The 20476-nt window shown below is 37.1% G+C and overlaps 2 protein-coding genes across 2 annotated transcripts; one reads left to right on the top strand and one right to left on the bottom strand.

Moving 5' to 3' along the window:
• Window positions 1-7737: 7737 nt before the first annotated feature.
• Window positions 7738-9379, top strand: LOC140838804 (anthocyanidin reductase ((2S)-flavan-3-ol-forming)). The gene is made up of 6 exons (XM_073205369.1): window positions 7738-7896; window positions 7988-8154; window positions 8233-8433; window positions 8634-8793; window positions 8890-9103; window positions 9181-9379. The coding sequence occupies exons 1-6, from the start codon at window positions 7743-7745 to the stop codon at window positions 9323-9325; spliced, it is 1041 nt and encodes a 346-aa protein (XP_073061470.1). The 5' UTR covers window positions 7738-7742; the 3' UTR covers window positions 9326-9379.
• Window positions 9380-9433: 54 nt separating this feature from the next.
• On the bottom strand, window positions 9434-10764 carry LOC140838803 (uncharacterized). The gene has a single exon (XM_073205368.1). The coding sequence runs from the start codon at window positions 10700-10702 to the stop codon at window positions 9566-9568; it is 1137 nt and encodes a 378-aa protein (XP_073061469.1). The 5' UTR covers window positions 10703-10764; the 3' UTR covers window positions 9434-9565.
• Between the last annotated feature and the right edge of the window lie 9712 nt (window positions 10765-20476).

The raw sequence follows: 20476 nt of genomic DNA, 5'->3' as shown, positions 1-20476 counted from the left end.
TAGTCTTGAGCGCACCCGCGCTTATGGTGTATACAAAATTAAAAGAGTTCCCGAAGCTACACCGCACCCGCGGTATATTCTTGAGCGCACCCGCGCTACATTTTCCGAATGAACACCGCACCCGCGGTCCGTTGCACACCGCACCCGCGGTAGCTGAATATTGAATTTCAAAGCAACTGCCGAAAGCAAACCGCACCCGCGGTCCCTTGCACACAGCACCCGCGGTCGACATTTTAAAAATCAGAATGGGGCAGAAATAACGCATAAACGAAGAACCCTTCTCCAATTTCTCTTCTCCACTTTGAAAAAACTCCACTCAAAATACATTCCACACTCAAATTTTGATTTTTCAAGCACAAAAATACAATCCACACCTACATAACTTCACAAATTCCACTCAAATTTCCATCTACATTTCATACAAAATAAACACCAAGCCTAGGTTTTAAAAGGGGGTTCGAAAATTTCACAAAAAGTATTGATGGGTGCTTCGAATTTGTTCTTCAAAGAAACATTTGAACACTCAAGGTGAGCAAATCTATATTACATTCGCTTTGAATTCGAAATTATTGGTGTTATTTGCTATGGAAGGAAATTACATTTAATGAAGTACATTGTTGATATTGTTGATTGGATTTTTGTGTATATTGTTGAGGTGTGGATATTGTGAGTATTAAGTTTGGGGGAGTGCAAGAATCATTAAATTTAGTGAAGTGGATTGAAGGGTGAGAAGTTGATTTGAAGGTGTTTGATAAAATGCCTCCAAGAAAGAAACAATCCAAGGGTGCATCATCATCTGCAAATGGTTTTGGGACGAGAAAGCGGAGGAGAACTATGGAAAAATTTTGAACAAAAGCATTGTAAAAGAAAGGGGATTTGATTTGAGTTTTCCTCGATCCGAAATTGGATTAATGCTTACTGCTCGGCATTGGGAGGAGTTTGGCAGGCAGCCACAAGATGTTGTCATTTCGTTGGTGAGAGAATTTTATGCTAACCTCAAGGTTAGGCATGATCAATTGAAGGTGTTGGTGCGAGGAAAAATGATAGCCTTTGATGCACATACGATCAATACGTTATATGGTATCCCTCCAGTAATGCACGATGAATATGAAGAATACCGGACTGAGCATGTTGATTATAATAATATTCTTCAAACAATTTGCATAGAGGGAGCAGAGTGGAGAATGAAGGATGATGTGCATGTCAGCCTAGCAAAGTCTGATCTGAAAAGTGTTGCCAAAGATTGGTATTCTTTTATTTCTGCTAGGATTAAACCTACCGAGCATACCACCACTGTCATCAAGGAGAGAGCTATCCTTACTTTTTGCATCATGACGGGGAGGACAATTGATTTAGGTCAATTGCTTCAGAGTTCGATACTTGATTATGCAAAAGGTAATTCTCCTAGCGGACTCATCCACCCTTCTCTTATCACTGCATTATGCCAGAATGCGGGAGTGACTTGGGCAATGAATGAAGAATTGTTAAAGCCGAAAAATGTCATTGTGGTAATTCAACCACATCGGGCAGTCAGAGGTGAACACGCTACGGCACGTCGAGCTGAAATGGAATTCAACAGAAGAGCTGCAGAAAAACGTGCCCAGGCTCAAGCTCAAGAACCACAACCGCAACCAATAAATAGGCGGGATAGATTAACTCAGTTGGAAGAGGAGATGCGCCAACAACGCCAAGACATGTATGAGTTTCGGTTTAGGACCGATACATTTATGGGATATATAATGGATTTTACGTCTGTCTTGGCTCAGCAATTTCCATCAGCTTCTTCCTCTGGTAATCCATTTCCACCTCCTCCACATTGGCCACCCATATACCACCCGCCGGAGTTCTAACCACCCCAATATGACGCAGATGATGAGGATGGCGATGACCACTGACGGTCGTTGCCCGAGGTATGTGTATTCTCCTAATTTTCATGCTTATTTACATCGAGGACGATGCACATGTTTTAGTTGGGGGAGATTTGATTTATTTTATTTTATTTTGTGTGTTTATTTATTTTTTAGTTGTTTGCTTGTGTGTTTGTAGTGTTTTAGTCATGAAAATTTTTTATTTGAAATGGCCAATGATGAAAAAAAAATTTGTATTGAAAAGAATGGTCATGCATTTCATTTATGTTAATCGATCAATTTGAAAAATTTAGAGAACAATCATGAGATTTGGTAAGTTTGAGACTTATAATTTCTATACAACTCTGTGATTTTCATTTGACATTGAAATAAATTTTTTCAAACACATATATGATTGAGGCAATCTTTGATTTTATTTAGGCCTATTTATATTGTTCATAAATATTCATTTGAAGCACTCTTGAGCCTATATGAGAAAAGAATTGTGTTCTTGAAATTTCTTGAAAGTCAAGCACTTTTCTTTTGAATATATATATATTTGGTTGATGCATTGAGACACCACTTTTCACGATGTTTAGATTCTATTCTGTGTTGGTGAATTGAGATTTTGTCTAGAACTATCCAAACAACACTCGAGGCGAAATACGGACAACTTATGATTTAGGAATGATTTAGGTGATTTTTGGATCAATTGAGCCTTTCAAGCCACCAAATAAAAATAATTTATCATTTGTCACATATTTGAGCTTATATGAATTTGAATGGCACACGTAAATATGTGTAAAAGACCCCCATTCGAATATTCTTTCAATAATCCCACATTTACCAACCCTTTGAATATCTTATACAATTATTTCATACCTTCTCAAGGGAGTAAGAATTCAAAAGATTAAAGAAAGTGATATTCTCCTACAAAATAAAAGAAAAGAAAAATGATGAATGATGTTTTGATTGAAGAAGTTGGAGAAAAAAAGGAAGAAAAAGAGATGAAATGAATAAAAAATTGGAGATAAAAGAAAAATTGGAGTTTGCAAAAGAGATAAAATTCAACTTACTCCCTTGTTTGAAATCCTAATCTTTATTTGTAGCCATGAGCCAAGGCCTAACATTACAACCATTGAAAATCCTATTAACCTCGTCATAGTTGTCCAATATACTAGTGGAGAGTGATTGGGAGGATCTAGCCTATGGACAATCGATAAACACTTCCAGTGAGTATGAATCTGAATAATTTTACACACACCTCATTGCATTAAATATTTATTAGGTATTCCTTTCTTGAATGAATATGGCTTTGAACCAAATCTTTACCGGAAAAGACCTCTTGATTTGTGTTTGTAAAAATTGAAATCAATTGAGAATGTTTTGAAACATGAGTTGAAGAGATTAGAAGTTAAGAGAATTAACCGATTGCATGATTTTATCCGGATGAAAAATTGGTTGGATTGATTTGACTTGTGAATGCATGAAGAGTTAGTTAATTTATCTTGAGGCCAAGTTCTTTAAAATATTTCATGACTTGTTTGTGTTGTTTTTTTTTGCTCGGGACTAGCAAAATCTTAAATTTGGGGGAGTTTGATAAGTGCAATTTATTGTACTTTTATTACTTGTTTTTAACTTAGAATTTTGTGATTCTTGAACAGGTTTTATGTGATTTTTTGTTGTAGTTTGGAAGCTTAGAATGAGAGTTTGAGTAGTAAAGTTTTGAATTGGAGAGTGCAAAAGATAAAAATTGCCGAAGCTCCAGCGCACCCGCGCTAAAACAGACACCGCACCCGCGGTTATGAAGAAGAATTTCAGAAATTTCTGCCGAAGCTGTACCGCACATGCGGTAACATTTCAAGCGCAACCGCGGTCTTCGTAGTTCGAAGATGAAAATTTCCCCGAAACAGCAGCGCACCCGTGGTGCCATCTTTACCGCACCCGCGGTCTTTGACAGACAAAGTCTGGAAATTCTGAAATTTGGTGTGATGTGCATGGGAGTTGATGACTTTTGTGTTTTGCGTGCAAAAACTTGTCGAGGACTATAAAAGGCTTCTATTATTTACTATCTAGAGTATTGGGGATCCAAGGGAAGAGTAGTGGAGGCTAGAAGATTGAAGATCCAAGTACATCATTCTTAGGAAATCTCTTGCACACTTCTGGACAGAAATATCTTGCACTCCAAACTCTTGTTCTAAGTTCTTCCTTCTTTATTTTTATTTGATATGTCTTGTTTAACATTCATGTGTTGTTGTGTTGTTTGTATTATTATGAACTAATTCTTATTTCTAGAGGAAAGATGGAACAAGACTAGAAACCATGGGTTGGGATTTATGAATTATGCTATATAAGTTTTCCTTATTGTTCATTTGTATTTTTCCAATCTTAATGCTTTCATTTTACTTGCCATATCTTGAATGATTCTTATGTTTATAATTTATCACTTGGAAAATGGAATTTATAAACAAGAAAGGGAAAAACATCGATGGTATTTATATAGTTCGGGAGGACATATATTGCTATTGAAGCCATTAAAAGAAATTATTGCTTATTGTGTTATTTAATTATAGATTGTTGACGGGGACATTACAATCTTTTGTTAGATAATTAGTATCTACTTAGCAATCGGAAGATGGAGTAGATAATTTAGAATTCTTGGCTAATGAATAAGAAGGACATTTATAATATAGCTACACAAAATAGCACATGGTGGATAGTTGCGTGAAATCGGACCTCTAGATCTTTTATTCCATTGTTGTTTACTACTATTTGGTACTATAATTAAATTTATTTTCAATCTAGTTATTGGTGCAAACATATCTGTCAATTGATTATTCTAAATAAAGTCAAGACTATTTCAATTACAAGCACTAATATAAGCTTAGAAATATATTCCTCGTGGGATCGACACTTGTACTCAAAATTACATTTTACTATAACTAGACGTCGTGCACTTGCGAGCAATCAAGAAAACACGCAACAATTCTGCCATCCGAAGAATATAAAGCCTTCTCTTTAGGAAAATCATGTTATGTAGTGACTTGACCTCATACATCTTTGCCAGAGTATCCAAGATAACTTTTGTTGTATTTATCTTAGAGATACATGACAATACTTCTTCAGCTATAGCCAAGTGTACATTAGCAATAACATTATCATTCATCTCATTCCACTTTCTATCGTCCGTCATTTTCACCGGTCTATCTCCAATGGCCGCCAAGAAATCTCATTTCTTAAGAATGACTGTATCTTTATTTTTCATAGCATAAAATTGCTTCAATTGAATTTTGTTATCTTATACATGCCTATCATTATGTCTACAACAATTTAATAAACTTGACAAAATAATCCCGTTTTAATAAAAAAAATCTCAAAAAGATCTGATGTGGAAGATCAGTCTAGACTGCAACCACAGAACATAATCAGAATTTTAAGAAATTTTAAACCAAGGCTCTAATACCACTCGTTTGTCTCACATGCGGCAACTTGAGATAATAATCTGAAAATAAAGTATAAAACTAGACATCGAAATTTACGTGAAAACCCCATAAAAATTATTAGGGTAAAAACCCAGGCAAGATAAAAATAATTACACTATAATATTTTGTAGTGTACAACCACTTACTGGGTTTCCAAAGACAACATACACTTCCTAAATACAGGAGAAAAAACATATCACAAATATTATAGAATTAAACACTCAAATGTTATGAAATAGAGAGAAAGAACTTGAATGAGATGCTTGGTATGTTTTTAACGATAAGAGAAAAACCTTTTATAGGTGATTTCTTATATGTGAATGCTAATATTCATCATATCTTTGTCCAAATTTGACAAAAACTTGCCAACTCTTTTTGACTAAATGACATCCACTCACAATTCAATGCACTAATTTTGTCGATATTTATGAGACACTATGAATAATTATACTCAAAAAATAGTAATCAGGTGCGAAGAGTCGGACTCATGGAGTTTGATGACGCCTTTGGCTGTTACCATGGCCATCTAACAAATCAAACTGGCGGTTGAAGAGGAGCTCGACCGAGCTAGTGGGAGCCGAGGTGGTTATCATTCGAGGTAATGGGAGACATACTCGGAGACTCAAGACGCGAGTCCAAAGAAGCTATAATGATGATAGTCCTAGAATGGCGGAACTAGCTCTAGTAAGGATCCTTATCTTGAGAATGAAGGCTTTACCTGGATATTAATCAGAGGTGTGGGACAGGGGATTTGCATCAACTTATTTGGCAATCACGAGCTTGTGAGGCAGTGCATAGATGGGCTAGACTCGACATAATGAAGCTAACGGTGGGACATGATCTCTCGGTCGTAGTACGAAACATAGTCTTTAATGCAATATTTAATACAATATTTGATGAAACATTTAATGAGGTAATTAATGAGGCATTTAATGTAAGCATGGTCAGATGTCGGAGAGTACATAGCATCCAGGTTTTGATTGAGATCATCAATATTTTTCTCCTATAATATCCAGTTAATCCATCCATTGATTCATCCAGTTCATATTGTAGTCCTTGTATACTTATAGATTGTTAATTTTTTCTCTTTTAATGAGCCCAATAGCGACTTTACCCACGGGAGTGGTTACGTCAGGAACGTTTTCAGCATATCAATTCACGAGTTTGTTGTTTGAGTATGCATAAAATCGCGATCATGATCGATCTCTGAGAGCTCATTCATTTTACTATCGGGCAACATCTGCTAAGAAACGAATGAACGGGCTCGAGAATTCGACACAACTCTACCAATTTTTCTCTAGCATCATCAATATATTAAAATGATATTTATCTTATTTGTTAAAGCTAGTTGAGAACGACCTATAAGCAATTCCAAAGATATAGTGAAATTACTAATATATATGTAATGATATTCATATAAAATATGTTTTGGGGGCAAAAACTGAAATAAAAATATTAATATCACATGTCATATCCTATAGGAAGTTACTCTATAAAGTATGTGTCAATTATTATAAATATTTATTGATAAAAGTTATCCTAGGGTGATTGGTTGGATGGAATGAATTGAACGTTGCAATGTATTAATTATTTCTCTCACATCAGTTAAATTATTAAACAAAAAATTACAATATGTACCCTTCATATCTTTATTTTTTTAATTAATTATTGAAGAGTATGTTTTTTGTGAGCTAATTTTACGTATTTATACACATGAAACGGATCGACTCTATCCATATCTATCATGAAAATTAATATTATTGTCATAAAAAATAACACATTTTAATTAGTTAGGTCAGTTTGGAGATTCATCTAAATTATATTTGAATATAATTATGTTTTCTAGATTTTAAACTTTGAAAAATATATATATTTTATTATTTGTATATATTTAAATCTTTAGAATTTAAAATATATTATTTATTATGTTATATTATTATTTTATATGATATTATGTTAAGTGAATAATCATCCAAAAATGAGTGTTATAAATTGTTATATTTGTAAATGATTATGATGAATGATATTTATGTAAATGACTTTATTAGTGTTCTCTTTCCAAATACATATCACTCAGTTGCACCTAAAAACAGGGATTCTTGGTTGATAAATAAAACACTTCATTCTCATCTTTCACTCTTCTCCTCTCTTATATTTTCTATTAGATTTATAATACATTTTTTTTTGTGATTAATCCTATTATTAGTATCATACACATACTAACCAATCAAACATCAGTAAGTTTAGATTAAATATATTTATGCCTATATGTTTGTGTGTGTGCGTGTGTGTTCGAGTAAGACACAGACCAACTAATCTCCAACGCCAATTGATCCTGGGTTGAAAGTTTGGTGATGTGAATGTGTGATCACACCTAAAAATCCTCGATTTCACTTGGATATATTGCTATGCCATGCAATGCAATGCCTTCGAACAGGTAGAAAATATAATGGAATCTCGACCAAGAACTGCGTGTGTAATTGGTGGCACTGGTTTTGTGGCTTCTTCACTTGTCAAGTTATTGCTTCAGAAAGGCTATTCAGTTAATACTACGGTACGAGACAAAGGTTAGTCTCCCACTAAACTACTCGACTTTACTGATTTTATAATAAAGATATCAAAGTTACTTGTTTCTTCCACGGGATATGATTTCTGCAGAAAACGGGGCGAAGATATCTCACCTGCTGGCATTGCAAAATCTCGGAAACCTGAAAATATTCCAGGCGGATTTAACAGATGAATCCAGTTTCGATGACCCTATAACTGGGAGTGACTTCGTGTTTCACGTTGCGACGCCTGTTAACTTTGCTTCTGAAGATCCTCAAGTATAGGAATTAGTCAAAAAAACATGATCCATCTAATCTTAATTAAGTAGTTTATCATGATTCCAATTTTGCATGCAGAATGACATGATAAAACCAGCGATTGAGGGAGTGATTAATGTGATGAAAGCCTGTGCCAAAGCAGGAACTGTTGAGCGTGTGGTTTTTACATCATCTGCTGCTACAGTGAGTATAAATCAGCTAAACGAGACAGGATTGGTGATGGATGAAAATAACTGGACTGATGTTGAATTCCTCACCTCTGTCAAGCCCCCCACTTGGGTAAACAATTTTTTTCCTGTTAGAATTTGCAATATTTCCATTAAGCATTTTTTCGGAGCATTATCTTCAACAAATGGTTAAATATGAGTATGCATTTGAAACAACTTTTAAAAGGATTTAAGATGGAGAATAAATATGTAGAATACGGCAGGCCATTTATTTGTTTATGCTGAAATACAACCATTACAACATCATTCCAGGGGTATGCTGTCTCCAAAACACTGGCTGAAAAGGCTGCATGGAAATTTGCCAAGGAATATAACATCAACCTCATTACGATCATTCCTTCTCTAATGGCTGGTCCTTCACTTACTCCAGAAATTCCCAGCAGCGTCACTCTTGCAACCTCCTTAATAATAGGTATCTAAATATTTTATAAGTTAAAGCGTGTACCTCACAACAAGGCATAATCAAGTAGAATGCTTATCTTAAAGTTCACTGGCAAAAAAATTGCAGGAAATAAATTCCATATGAACGGTTTAAACGGGATGCAAAAGCTGTCGGGCTCAATCTCTTTGGCTCATGTGAAGGACGTCTGCCGTGCACATATCTTTGTAGCCGAAAAGGATTCAGCTTTTGGCCGATACATTTGCTGTGCCGTGAATACCGGTGTATGTGAGCTTGCAGATTTTCTGAGACAGAGATACCCTATGTATAACATCCCAACAGAGTAAGCACATACTTCTTTCAGCGATCCCATATTTTCAGATAGACTGTATCAACTGTCGTATTTTTTATTACTTGCAGTTTAGGAGATGTCCGGTCAAAAGCTAAGTTGATAATCTCATCAGATAAACTGCTGAATGAGGGGTTCAAGTTTGAGTATGGAATTGAAGAAATATATGATCAATCTGTGGCCTACTTAAAGGATAAGGGGTTACTTTGCGATTGAAGATTAACCAGATTATGTATATCTATCCGACGTGTAAGATGCAACAATGAAAACTGGTGCAAAATTCAACTAAACTTCAATCTGTATGAAAGATGCTGATCACAAATATAAATAAAGTCAAGAAGCTTTTATTTCAGTTCCGCTACAGTGGACGACTGAGCAATTATCAGAAACCAAAAAAAGACCACAAAACTTGTTTCTTGAAATTCTGGAACTGCAAAAGAGAACAAAGATACCAAATCATGCTAGTTTAAGTTTATAAAGACAATAATCATTTGTCTTCCCCATCTGCACAACCTTCTTAGCCTCTGTATCTCTAGAGACCTTCAACAAATTGTCTACCACCTTTTGCAACACCCCTGAGTCAACAAGACACTTTCTCTCAAACAACTCATTGCAAAGCTCGAAACACCAATCATAATCTCCATGGTCGCAAGCAAATGAAAGAACTGCCCCAACCAATGCTCTATCTGGTACAAAATCACATCTCGCCATTTCCGAATACCAATTTTTCACCTCCTTCACGTTTCCCTCATTACAGTACCCTCTAATCAGAGCAGCATAGGTAAAAAAATCTGGTTTTATTCCATTTTGACCCATGTCAGTGATCAATTTGCCTGCTTCTTCAAACTTCTTCTCATTGACTAATCCAACAAGCCTTGCATTGTAACTTCTAACATTCGGAATTAAGTTACATTTAACCATTTGTTTCCACATATTTTCGCCATCGTCAAACCTTTTATCCTCGTACAGCCTATTAAGAAGAGTATTGAACGTTATCAAATCTGGGTTCGCTCCATTTTTTCTCACCATGTCATCAAAAAGAGCCAGCCCTCTATCCAGCTTCCCCATTTCACAAAACCCTTTAATCACAATGTTATATGAAACCACATCCGGCTTCACCTTCCACTTCATCTCCATTTGCTTAAAAATTCCCTCAATTTCATCATAATTTCCAGCACTAACGCATGCGGACAAAAGTGCATTCACGGACTTCACAGTTCTTTCACAATTCCTCTCCGGCATTTCATCGAACACTTTCTTGGCACAATCAAACATACCCGCTTGACCATACAATTTGATGAGCCTGATGTTGAAGTTCTCTTTGGAGACGTCATACTTGAACTCGTTTTGGTGTTCAAGAATTTCTTGGATCCATCGGAAGCGTTTCGCAGAGGCTAGGCGGCGTACGGTTGTCTCATATATTCCTGCCTTGGCGCGGAAACGATCAGAAGAGGAGTAGCGTTTGAATTTTTGGACTAGCCTTTTGAGATCCCGTTCTTTGTAGAGGTCCTCGGAAAGAGATTTGATCGAGGGAGACTGGAATGAGGCTGTGGTGGAGAAACTACGGCGGAGCAGGGAAGAAAGGGAGGACATTTGGCTGCTCGGTTCGACAAAGGAAGATATATGATTTTGAGTTTTTTAAACAAGATCGTTTGGAACATTTTTAACAAAAAAATAAATTAAGATATGAAAATCTAAGGAGGTTGACTTTTAATTTTATAGTTCAAGCACTTTTTTTACGCTACTCAAATTTCGATGTATAATAATGTAAGTTATTAGTGTATACTCAAGACTTGTTCATGTGTGCTCGAGCTCAGGATTGTTCGTGTGTACTCGAGCTCGGTTCGATAAGCTTAACGAACGAGTTTTTTTATCGATCTGAGCTCAGAATATCTCGCGAGTAACTTGGTTTGTTTACGTCACTAACTATGACACGGAGAGATAGAGGATTAGAGTGTCTTAGTGACATTTCTTTATTACTAGGAGTTTATTTTCCCATTGATGCTATATTATTTCAGCCAGTACGATTTGTTTTCATTCAATACTATTTGTTTCCATTCGGTTGTTCTTCTATATTAAAAAAAAAATAATAAAGTTATGTTTATTTATTAATTTCGGTTGTTCCAGCATAACTTATTTATTCAATCTTGTCGTTATGCACAACAAATTCTTAGAAACGTTTAATTGTAAGAAATGGCCGGTAGACCTCCGAGACAAAACCGGAACCCTCGCTATGCTAACAACAACAATGCCAACGAAGGAGATAATGGACCACCACCTGGGTTCAGTCTTAACCAAGCAGACCTGATGGCTATAGCCACGATCGTGGCAACGACACTACAAGGGCTAGTGAACCCGAATGCCAATCATCCACCTCCACCTCCAACACAGCACGGAGTCAAGTTCCACTATGAATCACTTCGCAAGAACAGGTGTCCAACCTTCAGTGGAGCTGACGACCCTGAAGTTATCCAGAGTCGGCTGAAAAATTTGGAGACTCAGCTGCGACTGTTGGTAGTCCCCGAGCCACTGAAAGTGGGCGTGATAGTGCATTTCCTGGAGGATAAAGCAGGCAAGTGGTGGGAAGCAATCTCGCCAGCCATGACAGCTGCAGGACCAATCACTTGGCAGCATTTTAGAGAAGCTTTTCTGAAACAGTATTTTCCACCAAGGGCAGACTGCAGAAACTGAGTGAGTTTGAAAATTTCATCCAAGCTTCAGATATGTGAGTTGTGGAATACACCTCCCAGTTCAATGCCCTTGGATCATATGCTTCAGCAATCATGGCGGATGAAGTTCTGAAATTGCACCGCTTTAAGAAGGGGTTGAACATCAGGATCCAATCAACTCTAGCAGTCTACCAACCTGCCAAATTTTCAGACCTGATGGCGCGGCTATCCGAGCCGAAGCTGATATTCGTCGAAGAGAAGGGGAAAACTGGAACAAGCGACCCCTAGCAGCCAGCTTTCTCAGGGAAAACCAATGTTCAAGAGGCCCAATCAGTCAGGTGGACCTCCCTCAGGGCAATCCCCCGCCACTAACTATCAAGGACTCAAGCCATGCCCAACTTGTGGCTTCAGACACGCCGGGGAATGCCGAAGGGCCAGCGGTGTATGCTTTGGACGTGGAAAATCGGGGCACAAAATTGCAGATTGTCCTACCGCCGCCAACCGATCAGCAGGGCCTAACTGAGGAACTGGGCCAAATGCAGGAGCAGGCCCTAGTAAGCCAAAGTAGGACAAACCTAACGACATGATCGTTGCCATAACTCAGGAAGAGGAAGATGACGCCAATGAAGTTGTGTCAGGTACCATACTTATTCAGCAAGTGCCTGGTTATGCATTATTTGACTGTGGTGCTATCCATTTCTTTATGTCTAAGATATTTGCTAAGAAGTTAGGATGTAAGCCTGAGAAACTAGCTGAGCCTTTTCGAATAGCCACACCTACAAGTAGGGCCATTGAAACCAATGTTTTCAAAACCGGACCGGACCGGCCGGTTGGACCGGTTCAACCGCGAACCGGCCTCCAGACCGGTCCGGACATAAATAAAAACCCGGAAAACAGGTTTAACCGGAAAAAACCGGTTAAAACCCGGTTCAACCGGAAAAACCGGAAACCGGCCGGTCTTCAGGAACCGGCCGGGTCTGTGAAATTATAAAAAAAATTGCCCAGAGATCGACGACGGTTATTTCAAAAACCGTCGCTATATAGCGACAGTTAAGGAATAACCGTCGCTATTTAGCGACGGTGTTTTTCAAACCGTCGCTAAATAGCGACGGTTTTTGCAACTAGAAACTTTTTTTTATAAGAAACTTGATGTTTGCTATTTTTTTATAATTAATCTTGATGTTTACTTGGGCACTTAAACTTGGTCATCACTATTTGGTTACATGTTATGTGTAATTTGGATTTTTGAATTTGAAAAGTGATGTTTATTTTGATTTTTATTGTAATTTTCATCTTAAAAATTAAATAAAAACTATAAAAACATAAATAATCAATATTTTACTATTTTATTTATTATATAAAATAAATAAAATATTAATTTTATTGATCCGGTTCGACCGTCCGGTGGAACCGGTTGAACCGGTTGAACCATTTTTTAAGGCTTGACCGGTTCGATTAACGATCCGGTTATAAAAACACTGATTGAAACTCACGAAATTTAAAGAGATTGTAAAATCAATATCAGTAATCGACTTTTAGCGCCGACTTGATACAGTTGATCATGGTCGATTTCGACATCATCTTATGGATGGATTGGTTAGCAAAATACACAGTAAATTAAGGCGGATATCCACCTAATTGGAAGGAAATATTACAAATAAGGCATCTTTTCTTAACAAAGAAGCATATCAATATGTATGGAAGAAGCATCTCGATAATTATGGAATAATTATCTCCAAATTTTGGAAATAATATCAATCAAATTATGGTAAGATTTTCACCCTATCTTTATAAATATGAGGACCCTCCCATTCAGAATTTATACTGAAATTTTCGAGTTTCCTCTCCAATTTTCGAAATTTCCTCCCAAAAATTCTGCACGAGTCATCGAAATTCTTTCGAAGTTCAGAAATTTGTTTCTCTCGATCAAATGCTCGGAACCCGATCTCCATCGTTCGTAATTTATTTAATGTACTTGTGAACGTACTGTAAAAATTTGAGCCCGATCCAATGGTTCAATAAGGTACAAGAAAATTTACATGGCGACTGAGTTTTCGATAGATGTGCTGTTGCGTTTTCGAAGCATGATTCTTCTATGGTTTCTGAGTTCTTCACGTTTTCTTCCAGTCTAAGGTAAGTGGGCTTGTTTTAAACTTATAATTTTCGGATTTATGCATGTGGTCGGTTTCGAAAATAGTCGAGTACAATTCTGCTTCTACCTCTTTCTTGTATTTGTCATATGTTTTTAAGCACTGTGAGGAGTCGACTGTATATGGGTGGGAATCCCAACCATGATGTACCCTTATGCGGTGGGGGATATAACCGCTATACGGCCTCGTCCCTTTAGAAGAGTAAAAATTAGAGTCTGATATCAGTAAACCATAGAAAGTAGATGAATCTCAGTGCTGATAAATGTTATGCATATGATATGAATGATGTTATGCAAGTCATGTGATTTTCGAAATTATGCATGTTGTTATATTGTGCTCGAACGGCCCTCACTTGGTGAGTATTTCTCAAAATACTCACCCCTTACTCTACGTTCTCCAGATAAATCAGAAGAAGAAATAGAGAAAGAAGAACCGGACACCAGTTTTTGGACTAATAGTGGAAGAATGAAGGATTTTAATTAAGAATATGTTCTTGTGAGTTTTAATACAAGTTATAAATGCTTCCGCAGATTTTCATCGTTTTCAGAGTTACTATTGTAAATACGATTCTATTTTTATAGCATTTATGATATAAACTGGTTTTGGTTTATACTGTACTACGATACTTGTTGTTTAGCAAATATGTGATTGTTGAATAACGCCGATGTCGACTAACTCCGGTCTCGGAGCGTGACATGATATTAAACACGCAACATTACATATTTATTTTGAATTTTTAATATGTTATTATAATTAATTATTATTTGAATTGATCTTAAGTAATTTCCCCTTTTTATTCAGATTTTAGAATTTTAAAATTTATGATTGTGGACTTTTTTTAAAAACAATCTAAATATATTTATTTATATCTGACTAATTTATAGTATATATGAAAGTATTATTTTATGTATTTCCTATCAAGATAAAGCTAACAAGTTCGAAAAAAAAAAACTTTCTTTAGTTAAATTGCCAAAAAAAAAACTTTTTTTTAAAAAAAAATTTGCAAAAAGCTCCTCCGCTATGGTATATTTGATATTCATATAACATTTTTAAATGATTTAACTTTTATGTGCTTGATTAGATTAGCAAAGCGGGTATCGATTTTGCTATTTTAATATTATTATAGTTTGAGAAATAAAAGTCATAGTCATGTGTTAGGAGTCCCGTTACTTCGATTGAGGTAGAAATGAAATAGGAATTTCAATTGAGACCATATTTTCTCGAATATATTAAACAGTTTTTTTAATCCTTTGGAAGACATAAAAGAAAGATCTTGATGTTTTTCAACAATTTTTTTTCTAGTGGATCTTTCGGTAGAATTCTAGCTCAGATGAACTTTTGACCATCTACATATAAATAGATTGTGTAAACCGATGCTTTTATGTGTTGTGGAAGTCATTCAAATGCTACAAGTATGTTCGCAAAGAGGCTTTTTTTAGGTCTTGAACTCAAGAATCAAGGTCTCTTTCAACTTTGGAAACACTCATACCACTAGGCTATCAAAGTCTGACGGCAAAAAAGCATTGATTGTTCAATAAATAAGAATGATTCTATGCAAAATGATTGAAAGATCGAACATTTGACGTTTTACAATAAATTATAGCTTGTGTAACTATACAATTTTAATATTTTAAACTATACAACAAATCAAACATGATGTTTCTATTGTTCTATATAACAGGGTCAATTACTGCACTTCAACCATGATAGTCTTGACCTGATATTATTTTCCTGAAGGGTGGCCACACACACTAGCTCAGCAGGATATTAACTCTAGGAAGGTTTGAAGGATAGGTTTTGACATTCTTGATTGTGCTTCAAACACAATATTCTCCATAAACTGAAATAGCTTGTGTTCTAAGAATGAATACACCGATGAATTAAATCGAATTTGGTTTTCAAACAAAACGGAAGACACTCGAAATAATCATTTGTTAAGAAACTGAATAGCTTAAAGCTTTTAGCTTGTGTAAATTGAATAACTGAAATAAGGGGATCAGTTTGGGCTTGTATCAGTTAAGTTATGAGAAGAACTGATTGATATCAGATGAACTGATCAAATCAGTTTTAAAACAATAGTTAAACAGTTAAAGACACAATATATGTTTATGGATGTTTGAAGATTTCAACTGCTCATACGTCACCTCTTCTACCACCTCGGGTAAGATCTACTAGAAAGCTTTAATTTTTATAACAACTTATACAAACCCACTCCAGAAAGACAGCACCCAACTAGAACTCCTAGCACTCAAGATTGAAGGCCGAACCTGACAATCCGCATAATGTTTAAAGTTTCTAATGTCAAGACTGCAAACACAATGTTTAATGTCCTTGTGTAAAGATTCACTAAGCTAAACAATAAGCTCAACTCTCAGTATATGTGAGTGGTTGCGAGTGAATGTGTGATAACTGATCTAATCAATACAACACGAAAGTATTCTCACACAATTGGGCTAACTAGTTCTAGTAAGCTAATATGAAATTAGCGTGCCCTATGTTTTCCTCACAAACTAGTATTTTGTTGTTGTTCTGTTATTTCTTCAATGATCTTGATCTGGTATTTATAGTCGCTTAGTTGATCGTACATGAAGACTCAATAATAATGTCCGTTGTACTTGCATGTGCTTACTTATGATGCGTCTCTTCATTCTGACAACTGTTCTGGAAGCTTTCCTCTTTTAGCTATGCTGCAACGTCCATTATTATACATTCGTATGTGAAGTAGTTTGTAGCTTATATATTCGTGCTTAGCTGGATTCCATTTGATAGTGTTGTCGTGATATGCTAATTGATCAGTTATAACTTATGCTCTGAACTGGTCTGGTGAAGTCAGTGTTGATTGGTTCAGTTTTGGTAATCAGTTGGCGTCTCAATAATTTCGGTTTTGGCTCGGGAACTGATCAGTTCCAACTTTTCTGCGCACTAGATTAACTTGTTAAAAACAAAATAACAAGTTTTGTTTATATCAAAATCAAGATTACGAGCATTAAAATGCTCCAAAAAGATTTTTATTTTTTTAGTTTCTACCGTTATTTTTTACTGTAAATGTAATAGCCGAGCCTGGTGAACGGTACGGTTTAAGTTTTCGTATGTTATGGATTTATTGATTAAGTTTAAGTTTAGTTGTGATGTTAAGAGTTGTGATTATGGGCCATAGTATTGTTGGTTATTATTGTCTTGAGGTGTGGTTGATATTGTTAGTTGATGGTAGTTGCGTCGTTTCAGTGTTTTGGATCGATTTTGGTTGCCTTAGATTTTGTCTTGGCCGTGACCAGACCGCACCCGCGCTCAGTGTAAGGACCGCACCCGCGGTCGTAATTCTTGGATTTTGGTGTTTTTCCCGTAGCAACACCGCACCCGCGGTAAAGAGGACACCGCACCCGCGGTGATGCACCGCACCCACGGTAATGTTAGCACCGCACCCGCGGTCGTCGATTTCAGAATTTTGGTTGGGAGGCCGTGAGTTCAGCGCACCCGCGGTCGAGGTAGGAGCGCACCCGCGGTCGCGCACAGCTCGAGTTTTTAAGTGTTTTTATTGATGAGTTGGCTTACTTTTTCTCATTCTTTCCTCCCCATCTTCGAAATATCTCTCATTAGACTAGGGTTTTCCTCATTTCCTTCATTTCCTATCTTTGATTCAAGCTTCAAGTTGGATTTTCGAGTTGAGATCGAGGTTCTTGGTTGTTCAAGGAGCTAAGGTAAGTCTTTTTGTTTAGTTATTTCTTGGTTTTGGAGGAGAGATGATATGGGTTTGTTGTTTATGTTGATTTTATGGATTAATTGGCATGGGTTCTTGATTATTGAGTTGTGGATGGTGTTATTTATGGATTATTGTTGTAGGATTTCAACCAAGAGATTAATGAAGGTGTTCTAGTGGTTGTAAGTGGAATTTCATCCCTTGTGCTCACATGATTATATATGTATTGTGTTTCAAAGGTTTTATTGTGTTATTCCCTTCATTTGATTCACTATTATGTATTGATACCTTTGTTGTATATTGTGGAGGCAATTGATGTCTCAACTATGAGAAGGGAATACAAAAGAGAAAGAATATCAAAGTGTTTGATGAAATGTCCCAAAGAAAGAGTTTAAATGTTTTATGGATTGATAGATACATAGTCAGAGATTGCATGCAATTAATTGATCAACGACCATAGGCTTATATCCTCAGAGTTGTCGATTTATATCGATGGGATACGAGCACCACAGACAGAGTTACTATTGATATCAATCCACCATAGTAAAGAGAAATACCATCTCATTGTTATGCTATTGCTATGATATACATGTTTCAGAGTTGATGGTATTTAATGTTTTCAAAGCCATGTTTTACAGAGTATATTATGTATCATTGCTATGTAAGAGTTCCACTTGCTGAGTTTTATACTCATTTCAGTTATTTCATGTGATGCAGATAAGAGCGACGGACCAGGACAGTGATTGTGGGCCGGGGTCATATGCATATAGAGAAGGAAGGAAGAAGATGTTATTTTGTTGGCATTTTTGGCATGATCACTCAAATGATATTTTGTATTTTGGCTTTTATCATTTCATTGATTATGTAATTGCAAATATTTTGTAAATGTTTTTATGTTATGGAATTTTATTCCATCCTCCCTTTAAAGAAAATTTTAAATTCCGCTGCTATTTTATTGTAAACGGGTCGAGGTGTCACATTTAGTGGTATCAGAGCCAGGTTCTTCGAACCAATGCATATGACTTCGTCTACTTTCAACTGTCCGGGTATGTTTCTTTTGCATCTATCCATTGTTATCTATTGATATGTCTTTTGTGAGCACATTGTAGAGTATGCCTCCTAAGCGTAAGGCGTCAGAGAGTGAGGATAGTTCTTCCTCGAGAGTTGTCGACGAGTTCGGCAAGTTGCTTAAAGAGCAGGCCAAAGTCCATAGCGAGCAGATTCAGCAGCTGCTTCGATTGCAAGGAACATGACAAGGTAGAGGCCAAGTGAGAGGCCAAGTAGCTCAGGCAGTTGGCACTGATGCCGTCTTTTTTGCTTTTAAGAGAATGGATCCATCGGAATTCGCAGGTAGCACAGATCCGTTAGTGGCTGTCGAGTGGGTCAAAGCGCTTGAAGCAATCTTCGATCATCTCCAGTATGAAGATAAAGACAGGATCAGCTGTGCAGTATTCATGTTGGTAAAGGCTGCACGTATCTGGTGGAATGCCACTAAGGTTGGTGTCGATGTTTCAGCTTTGAAGTGGCAAGAGTTCACAGACCTGTTCTATGACAAGTACTTTCCCGACACACTTCGAGCTAGGAAGGTGACTGAGTTTCTGAAGCTTCGACAGGGAGGCATGAACGTTGATGAGTACATTCTGAAGTTAGAAGAGGGTTGCCTGTTTGCTCCGTATATTGCTTCAAACGACAAGGACAAAGGTGCTCATTTCATTCGAGGTCTTCGTGCAGAGATCAGGAGAGATATCAACATGTCCAAAGCTGTGACTTTTAAAGAGATCGTGTCTAAGGCGTTGTTGGCCGAACAAGACGAGAAAGATATCGCCAGAGAGAGGCAGGAGAGGCATCAAGCTATTGCTCAGAGAGGCCAGGGCTCGAATCAGAGAGGCAAGGATCGTTTCAAAGGGAAGGGCAAGATGGAATCGAGTCCTAGACCACCGCCAGTTCCAGTTGATCCTGAGAAGTCGCTGTGTCCTAAATGCAGCAGACATCATCGAGGAGAGTGCAGATTTGGCACTCATATTTGTTATCGTTGTGGCACTGCAGGCCACATTGCTAAAGATTGTCCAAGGGGAGCGAGCAAGGATAAGGTGCAGGGTCGCATCTTTACGATGATCAAGGAAGGTATAAACCATGATTCTTCTGTGATCTCTAGCACTATTTTAATTTCAGGCAGAGTAGCTACGACTTTGATTGATACAGGTGCTACTCATTCTTTTATGTCTGAATTGTTTTTGAGATCTTTGGGTATAGTTCCTTCTGTTCTTCCCCTCCAGTTCAATGTTGTTTTGCCTTCGGGGGATGTGTAGTGCCCGACGTCGATTGTGTATGCGTGCTCTGTTCGTATTGATGAGCGAGTGGTCTTTGCTGATTTGATTGTTATCCCTATGGTTGCATTTGATGTTATTCTTGGCATGGATTGGCTTTCGACTTATCGTGCAGCTGATTGATTGCGTTGCTAAGACGGTGTCATTTGCAGATGATAGCAATAGGGAAGGTATGCTCGCCAGTGCAGGTACTTCGCTGGTCCTTCCTTTTATTTCTTGTCTTGAGGCTGAAAAGTTGATGTGTAGAGGTTGTGATGTATTTCTGGCCTCTATTGTGGATGTGGATAGAATGATTAAGTTGAATATAGATGATATCGATGTTGTGAGGGAGTTTGCTGATGTGTTTGAGGATGATGTGCCGGGTTTGCTGCCGGACAGGGATGTTGAGTTTGTGATTGATCTAGCTCCAGGTACGGTTCCTATTTCTAAGGCTCCGTATAGGATGGCTCCTACCGAGATGAAGGAGTTGAAAACGCAGTTGCAGGATCTTTTAGACAAGGGTTTTATTCGACCGAGTTCTTCGC

Source organism: Primulina eburnea, chromosome 8, assembly GCF_022965805.1.
Source record: "Primulina eburnea isolate SZY01 chromosome 8, ASM2296580v1, whole genome shotgun sequence".
In the NCBI taxonomy this organism is placed as follows: domain Eukaryota; kingdom Viridiplantae; phylum Streptophyta; class Magnoliopsida; order Lamiales; family Gesneriaceae; genus Primulina; species Primulina eburnea.
The sequence above is the reverse complement of the archived record's forward strand: the minus strand, read 5'-3'. Positions and strand labels throughout refer to the sequence as shown.